The sequence below is a fragment of the Hippoglossus hippoglossus genome, chromosome 4 (genome assembly GCF_009819705.1).
Source record: "Hippoglossus hippoglossus isolate fHipHip1 chromosome 4, fHipHip1.pri, whole genome shotgun sequence".
NCBI lineage: Eukaryota > Metazoa > Chordata > Actinopteri > Pleuronectiformes > Pleuronectidae > Hippoglossus > Hippoglossus hippoglossus.
The window spans coordinates 22,446,209-22,455,072 of NC_047154.1; the positions used below are offsets into that span (position 1 = coordinate 22,446,209).

Consider the following 8,864-nt stretch of genomic DNA (forward strand, 5'->3'; position numbering starts at 1 on the left):
AAAGCCCCTCACACCCCTCTAGCATAAGTTTTAAGTAAGTAAGCATTGAATATATAAATTGTACTTGTGATGACTTCATTAACTTAAGTAGCTTATGGGAATTCATCATATATCTCTGACATTATGCTTCTTTTTTCTATTCTAATATATTGCAGAGGAATGTTTTCTACTTTGTACCTGCTTAACAACGTTTACTTGCACTTACCACATTAAAATTCTCAAATAAAATATACGAGTGTCAAATAGTTTCAACCTCAGTTTTTTGTTTAACCTTTATCATGAAATCACAACTATACTAAAAATGAAATATAGTTATTTTGCTAATATGTTGTATTCGTTTAGGTTTGTTGTATTTTTATTTTTACTTCAAGTAAAGTGTATATATTCTACTTGCACTAGCCTATTTATTAAGTATTTTTATTCACGATCTTGTTTTTTGTTAGGAAATCCACAACAATACATTATAGCCCTTTTAGTGTTTTATTTCAGAGGCTATTAATTCTAATGGCATCCCTCCAGTGTTTTCTTTTCAGTTTAGATCAAATTAAACACCCACTTTCACTATCAGAGTTCAATCCTGGACTTTTATTGTGAAGGCTAAACCCTCACAGTTCTGGTTCCCTTCCAGCTCCTCTGTGTGAACTTGATCAGTGTTTCCGGGTGAAGCGGCTCTTCTCCTTTCAGCTCCACTCAGACCTGACACACCTCCTTCATCAGCTGGACCCTCTCTGAGGCTCCAGGCCTCTGCCCCAGTCCAGCTCCTCTGTCCGGCTGCATCCCTGCTGCTGGTACCAGTGCAGAACAGGGAAGGTGAGTGTGGGGATTCCACTGTTGGGCCTTGATCAACCCTGTTTCACTGACACAACAGTTTACAGACTTATCTAAAAGTTGACTTCACAGAAAAGGGAAGTACTGATCATGCATGTTGTACAGCCCATTGTTGCCATCCAAAAACTAGAAGTCAATCGTGGAGAATTAATGAGAAGTGAGAACTGAGAACTGAGAAGTACTGTCTTTAGTATAACTGCCCTATTCTCATAGGGAAGTTGACATACTTTTTCACCTGTAGTCCTACATTAAAAAATCATGGTACTCAGATTGTTGAATTGTGTTTGCGTGTAACAACACAGTTTAAAGACCTGGATTTAAACATGTGTTGTTGTTGTTTGTAAAACAGCTGGACAGTATAAATACCTTTAGCCTTTAGCCGTACCCTCATGTCCGACCTGTATCTTTGATTACGAGGCCGAAACACTTGATGACGCTAAAGTACACAACTGAAGTTATGTCGCTAACATCTGCTGGTGGCTGCTAACACCTGCTAACATGTGAAGGTAGTTGGTACCTTAAATTGTGCAGAAGACCTTCAAACGTACAAGGGATATCCACCATCTTGTCCTGTATTCTAAAAAATAAAATCCACACTTTTTGAAAAGCATCATAGTTTATTCGCCAGTCAGAGTTCCTCAAGTTTCAGCAAGTAAAACAGATTTTTAATCAATTCATTGTATAATTCATCCATGTACACACACATTTGCTTATTTATCCCTGACAAAACATGAGAGTGCAAAGTGAAATGTTCCTCTCCACAGCTGAGATCATCCGTCCAAGACAATGTACATGACTTGTAATACAGCATCAGCAAATCAATCAACCAATCGATAACTGTCAACAGACACAGGTGATTGGTTAATATATATACAGATGACCCGTAGGCTGCATGTAAAGATGGACGACGCGTCTCCACTTCCTCCCACTATCCAGATACGAAGCCAAAATATTCCCTGTATACGAGCGCTGCCATTTTGTGCCAATTACGTCCTCACAAACATCAGTGCGATAAGAACTTTCGTAAATAGACAGAAACCATTAGTTTGGCCCACATCCCATCCACTAACATGGAGGAGGCTGGTTTATGGCCTATACTGCAGCCAGCCACCGGAGGACGCTAATAACACACTGGCTTCACTTTTGGGGAGTCGTCACGTCGTCCGTCTTTATATACAGTCTATGAGAAGACCTGTTAATCTCTTTTCTATTTAAACCTTTACAGTTTATCCCTTTGATTATCACTAATAAATAAGTAACAAATAATTTACTGTTACTGTCGTCGCTATGCTGACAGATAAAACATGACCACTGTGACTCGTCATTAGACCACACGTTGAGAACTAGTGCACTTCTGCGCTTCCTTAAAATTCAGACGCACGCAAGCCCAGGTTTTTACATTTTACAAAACTTAACCAGTGTTTAAAAATTGCCTCTTTTGTGACTGACAATATGAATCTCACAGAAATAAACACAAACTAAAGAAAAGGTGGGAGTGGATTTAGTGGTTCAGCTGGGTGGAGACACTCGACACTAAGCGATGGTGAATTCAATCTCGTCCATCTCCTCCTCAGTGTCCTCCATGATCTCCGCTGCTCGCTCTGCCCTCGCTCGCTCGCTGGCCGGGATGTAGTTGTCCTCGATGAAGCCGTCGTCGTCTTCCTCGATCACGGGAGGGACACAGTGAGGGTTCTCTCCACGACCACTGTGCATCCTGAACCCAACGTCAAGGCCTGGAAGCAGAGAAAGATTAGAAATACATGAGACAAATACAAAAACACACCTCGGAAATCCAACAAAAATCTCGAGACAGCAATTGATATTTTTCTCGCTGTTCCATGTCATCGCTGACGAGGATCGTGACGACTGTGAGAGGAGAGAGTACAATAGATAATACGTAATGTCACGCTTTTAGAAGAGAAATGGACATTTTCACACAAGAGAAAGAATAGCCAGGGTGTGTGGTTTACAAGGACGTGCTCAGGGAAAGGTCTGTACTGACACGTACAGCCGGAATCTTGAAGCTGAACTGGATGAGTTGCAAGGACATATGCACTTGTGTGCAGTTAAAGCTCTTTGGTGAAGTTCAGGAGCCCGACGAGCAGCTTTCACAGTGTTCTGTCAGAGTCAAGGTCACACAGACACTTGTCCACAGAGAAAATGGACAAACTGTGAGAGTCTGTGAAAGAGAAAGAAAAACAACACCCTGGATTCTGGATGGTTATTTGTTCAGAGATATTTTGTCTCGACTCTGACATTTGTGGTTGACATCCCCACTTACCAAGTTGTCGTCTTTGATAAATATGAAAATGCTGTCATAATATTTACTGATAATTCATATTACGTCGATATAAGCTTGGAGAAATTCCCGTAATAACAATTACAGCATATTTTAACAAAACGTAATAAGACGGATGACGTGAACATTTTGTTCACACCGTTTCATTTCTAGCCGTCACAAAATAAACTGCAACCCTCTATTTCTTCCTGAATTAGTATAATCTCTGTAACACATACAACCCATCACCTCCAGTGCAAAATATATCAAAGGATTCTCGAACCAGGAAGTAGATGAAGTAGTTGAACCTAGTTTTTGATGTTCAGTTGTTCAATACTTCTAAATGACGATTACACCAGTAAATCTCTCACTCACTAAATCACAAGAACACTGTGCAGGGTCGGTAAAGCAGCATGCTCTTCATTTAACAATAAAACATATTTGTTGTATAAATGAACAGAGAGAAAAAAAACACAAACCTGACGGATCTAACTGGCTGACCGTGTCCGCCTCCCTCAGCCGTGTGTGCCGGTAGCTGGCCAGGTAACGCTGGACAACGTGGCATTTAGCCAGGAGGGCGATGGCGATGGAGATAAAGATGGCTGTTCCCAGGACGGCCGCCAGGAACTCCCAGTTGTGATTGGTGTATTTGTCTGTCGGTCTTGTTTCTGTAAGAGAGACAAAATAATCACTTAGTTAGTGTGTTCTGGTTGTGAGGCAGCCCCACTGTGGACCAACTTAAAGGAGACGTATTGTATTGTAATTCTGTTTGATGATTTGCAGCCTCTGTCTGAAATTGCTCCAGACCTGTAGTAACCTGTCAGGACCCACAGAGTAATTTTTAATCCAGTTTCGGACAAAAAGTTTGAAATGAAACTCTGCTCCGGATGTGTTTTGTCACGTTGGCTGGGCGATCTACGTGACTATTCACACTAAACATAACTGTAATTGGGGAAAACATCGGGCTCGGGTCGGGTTTGGACACAAAAAAAAAGAATGCATGTTGGGTTCGATTCAGGTTTGTCTAATTTGCTCTATGACTCTGTCGGGTTTGGCCAGAGTCAAACTATAGCTGTGAGAGGTGCATTATGCAAATGTGGGCCGTTGGAATGTCACGTGACATCCAAATTTTGTCAGTTTGACTTTACAGATGTAAATGAATTCTTACCATTGAATGCTGTGGTTGGTGTCGGTGTAGAGAACGTGCCATTTGATGATAGTTCCATCTGGCTTTGCTCTTATTGGACTAGAGTGACTCGTCCTCCGTGGCTCAATTTGCTTCTTTGTTGGATGAGACCTGTTTCTTGCTCTGGGCACAATTAACTCCAGTGTGAAGCCATGGATGATGGGAGTATATCACACAGGCATGTATGTCAGGGGACAGGACGGTGCCTGTGACCCTCTGGTGAAGAACTCCACTTTATATAAGATCCAACAGAGGTTTTAAATGTTTCATCAACCCAAGTCTGGTAAAATCAAACTCTGCTCAGTGTTATATTGTCCTCAGTAGGTGAAAATAAAAAAGAGAGAGGGATCTGAGGGAGATGTTGCAGAGCAGGCGCCTCCCCAGAGGAGGGAGGTAGTGGAATATCTCTCTTGACCAGGAGGGTGATTGGCCCTCACAGCTCCACTAGGTGGCCACGTTGAGTGACAGGGGTTGAGTAACAAGTGAGAGGTGGTGGCAGATGTATCATCCCACAAGCGAGTGGAAATATCAACCACACTTTTCTTGCTCTAGAGAAAGGAAACAGAAAAAGGAATTTTTACACAGTTGCATACAAAGGCAATCTATCAGTAAACCACAATTCCCCCACATCCCACGTGCATTGGGGCTTTGAATTCTTTTGGACTCAATGCATATTTCATTAGTGAATCATACAAAAAGAACACGAACAATCAAATGACCTAAATATTTCACTGAGTATCTGTGAGGAGTGAGGGTGTTATCAGAAAAGTAATCCCTTAAATCCAGTAATTGAGTTTGAGCTGTCAGGAACTCAGGAGGATATCATCCACAACAGGAAAAGTGTGTCGCAAACAGGAAGTCCCACATTCTGGAGGACCTTCCTCCGTCTGTCTGTAGTACAGCACTGGCAACATCTCTAATGTGTCTGTGTGTGTTTCATGGACAATAAAAGAAAACCTACTTGACGTTATTTGTTTAGGACAATGATGTCATTTAAAAGCTTTTTAATAAGAATTTATGTTGCGATGAGATATCGAATGTATAAACGCAAGATGCTACATGCCCTCACTTACTGTATGATCAATATACAGTTGGAATTATCAGTCGATAAAGCTCTACAGCTGAAATACTGTGAAGCAGTTGATTTGAACTCACCTATCAGAGCCTGTAAACATTTCTAATTCATACGCTTTAAAACCTTATTTCTTGTTTGGTCAATTTCTTGCTGATTTATCAGAGTCACGTCTGGATGCTGGTCGACTGGTCCCAGCCAATGACGGCATATAAAGAAAAACAACATGACAGCTTCGCAAAAGTGAAGCCAAAACATTCTTGTTGCCACCTAGTGGCTTGCGGAAGTATACGTCAGAGTGAAATTTGTGGTTTTAAACTCTTCCTGATGAAGAAAGAATGACAAACAGCAAAACGTTTACCAAATCTAAGGTTGAGCAGTTGTGTGTTATTTGTTAAGCAATAATATTCATATATATTGGACTTTGATAATGATATTGTTGTATTTCCCCACTAAATGCATTATAAACCACACTAGTTTTCCTATTTGTTTTGTGCCTGTTAGTTTTTCTATATTTTTATGTTCTAATTGTATCATTGATAAATGTATTCATGATACATGTTCACATCAATAGCTCATTGATGCATCTAATGCAAATATAAAGCCTTCACCCAAACTAGTTTGTGTTTGAAAGAGAGAAGAGCTTTCAGTTCGTCAGTCGGTACATTTGCCAGATATTTGCATGTATGAGTTTGGGTGGATCTGTATTTAGGGAAACAACTTCTGTGGAGAGGAAATACCCATTCATATCCATGCTCCACTATGACATTAGTGTTTGACATGCTTTGACCTGAGATTTTAAAAGCTAAAGTCTCATTATATTTTAGATAAATAATATGATATAAATATTTTTCTCAATGCCTGCCTTTCCTGTTATTAATCATGAACTATAGTGCTTTTATCTTGTGAGGGTATTTTCCCCCACGCTGGTTGTTTTTGCTAAGTGAAACAAACACCACATAAATATTGTATCCAGCCGTGGAGGGAGAATCTTTCACATCCTTTAATTCGAAAGTTGTAAAAAAGTAAAAGTCTTTCACTCACAATATTTCTCATGTAAATATATGACAGTATCATCAGCGAAATGAGATTAAAGTACCAACAGTATTCAGGTCTATTTGGGTGTCTCGACCTTTTTCTTGTGCATTTATCATTCTCAGGGTGTTTTTCCAAGTATCCAGCAATAAGGCATTCTGATGCTGTACTTAGGGCTTTGCACCATTAGGCCTCTTCCCCTTCGTCTCCTCCAGCTACTCTCTTCAGTGGTGTTAGCTGTAAACACGGCACCAGGGCCGCGTTTATCTCTTCCTGTTCTGTCCCCACACGGGAAAAAGCACAACAAAAAAATACACACCAAGCAGCACAGGATGAGAAGCCTGGGAGTGAAGGCGTGCACTGCATGTTCCACAAGTGTAGCAGTGCTCGTCTGCCAGATCTGCTGCTCCTGTGTTTGTATGTGCATGTATAAGAGGCTCCATTTGCATCCCTGTCTGCGCGTGTCTGTGTTTGAATATCGCTCTCAGAGGAAGGAGTCGGTTTATTTCCATCGTCATCCTTTGTTTCATTGCCCCAAATTGTGAGCTGAGTGTCAGGCTCTGGACTAATGATGGCCACGGGGTGTGAAATATTCTTTCCGTCAACAAACTGAATTAAACATCGAAATCACATTCTGCTCCTGGAGTTTGATTGCGTTCCTTTGAACTGACAAATTAACTGTAAGCTAATTTAATGCATTCAATGTCAGCGTGTAGGTAACAAAGAGTTTTATTGAGATTAAAAAGGAAAACTCATAAATTCACATCAAAGCGCATCGGAGATCTGCTCACCGCAAAGTGCGTTTGGCTTCTATCACAGATTATATTTATCATACTCGAGCGAGCAAACATCTTTTCCTCCCGACTCCCCGGCCGCAGTAATCACGGATAATCATTCTTCTCAGATAATAACTGAGCCGTCCTTCAGCTGACCCTCGCCCCAACAATCCACAGAGCAGCATGCGAGCCTCCCTCGATCCCTCTTATCCCGCTGCCAAGTCCTGTGTTTTCATCCCGCTTTGAAAATGTGTGAAGGAGTCAGGCTGTGCCATTGTTTGTCTGTGATAAGGTCCGACAGAGCAGCACGTTCAGACCTTGTTTACGAGTGTGATTATCCAACTCACGTTCTGTAAATCAAGCTCTCGGAGTCTGAGGTGGAACCAAGTGTTTACACATGAAAACTACACCTTTGAGTTACGACTGACGTGTTTTACATTTGTTTTGAAGCAAGTTCATATAAAGAGCCTTTGAATGTCATGTTTGTTTTTTGCCTGTCAGCCGTGGAATAATGGAGGTGTCAACACACAAAGTAAAAACCAGCTAATCAAACAAGACACTGCACAACCTGCATTCTGATGTGACGTTTGAGGTTTAAATATTAACTTTAGCTCCTGGTACTTTATTAAACAAATGCTGTGAAATTGATGTGTGACTTTAGAGATTGAAGAAATAACAAACAAAGTGTAATCTAATGAAAGTGAGCAGTGTTTTGTGTGAAAACAGCAAGTGGCCAGCATCAACATGTGGGTCGGTAGTTCCCACACGGGGATACGACTGTTATAGGTGTGGATAACTATAATTTTTATTAACACTATATACATATAACAAATAACATGTGAATAATAACTGTGCATTTTAGCCTTGTGTTGAAAGGAAAGAGCTTTTTTAGCCGTCAGCAGTTGCAGGAAATGGTTTAGTCACCAGGACGGTGAAATGTAAACACTGGTTCGGGCACTTCTGTGTATTGAGACAAAATGGCCTTCAGCAGCCACCACAACACAAACACTGCAATGTAGGAACATTTTATATCATAATTCATATTGTTGAATTACTGTTGCAGTATTTCAATACTGTTATAGGTCAGAAAAAGGCAGATTATTTGTTAACTATCCGTTGGCTTGATAAGCGGTGTAGCTCAAAGTCATAGCAGTCATGTGACCTTTACACAGTGAAACACGGACACTGTCGGAGCTCATTTAGGAAACCGGCTCTTCATATGAAGTCTTACCTGCTCACCTGTCTGCCTCGGCCCCTGTAGCTTCAGTGAGTTCACCTGCTGTCTGTCTCTCTGTCTGTCTGTCTGTCCGCGTCTACATCTTCTTTTTCCTTTCACTGTAAACATGGAGAAATGTTGTGCAAAGGTTGAATCAGGCTGTGCTCGGCAGCTGCTTCCCAGAAGGGCGAGTTAATGGGTAACTCTCTAACCAAGGTGTGCTCCCTCCCCCCCCCCTCGCCATCCAATGGCACGGCAGACCTGGTCACCGGCAGTGTGTTGTCCCTCAGCACAAGGAAGAGGCAAATGTGACTTGTGAGCACAACGTCATGATGTAACTGCTAATTTGCATTCACAAGGGAAACTTTGAGCAACCAGTCGAACCTGCTTTTTGTAAAAATAAATGTTCAGTGACTGGAGTTATGGTTCCCATGAGGAGTGGTCATGTGATCTTGTTTGATATCTGCTGTGTT

General features: G+C 41.3%; 1 protein-coding gene across 2 annotated transcripts; it reads right to left on the reverse strand.

Annotated features, from left to right (window-relative positions):
- Positions 1-1,425: 1,425 nt before the first annotated feature.
- Positions 1,426-8,615, reverse strand: c4h1orf210 (chromosome 4 C1orf210 homolog). Of its 2 annotated transcripts, none has more exons than XM_034583268.1 (4): positions 8,415-8,615; positions 4,275-4,840; positions 3,586-3,774; positions 1,426-2,561 (listed from the first exon to the last, which is right to left on the reverse strand). In XM_034583268.1, the coding sequence occupies exons 2-4, from the start codon at positions 4,330-4,332 to the stop codon at positions 2,362-2,364; spliced, it is 447 nt and encodes a 148-aa protein (XP_034439159.1). In that variant the 5' UTR covers positions 4,333-4,840; positions 8,415-8,615; the 3' UTR covers positions 1,426-2,361. The 2 variants fall into 2 exon arrangements, with proteins under 2 accessions (XP_034439159.1, XP_034439158.1); XM_034583267.1 differs by having other exon boundaries at positions 8,407-8,615.
- Between the last annotated feature and the right edge of the window lie 249 nt (positions 8,616-8,864).

Bases quoted from the DNA above. Each gene is read 5' to 3' on its own strand.
- c4h1orf210 (XM_034583268.1), bottom strand. From the start codon at position 4,332: ATGGAACTATCATCAAATGGCACGTTCTCTACACCGACACCAACCACA. The intron at 3,775-4,274 runs GTAAGAATTCAT...TCTCTCTTACAG, and splicing joins ACCAACCACAGCATTCAATG to AAACAAGACCGACAGACAAA. The intron at 2,562-3,585 runs GTTTGTGTTTTT...CTCTGCTTCCAG, and splicing joins CAGCCAGTTAGATCCGTCAG to GCCTTGACGTTGGGTTCAGG.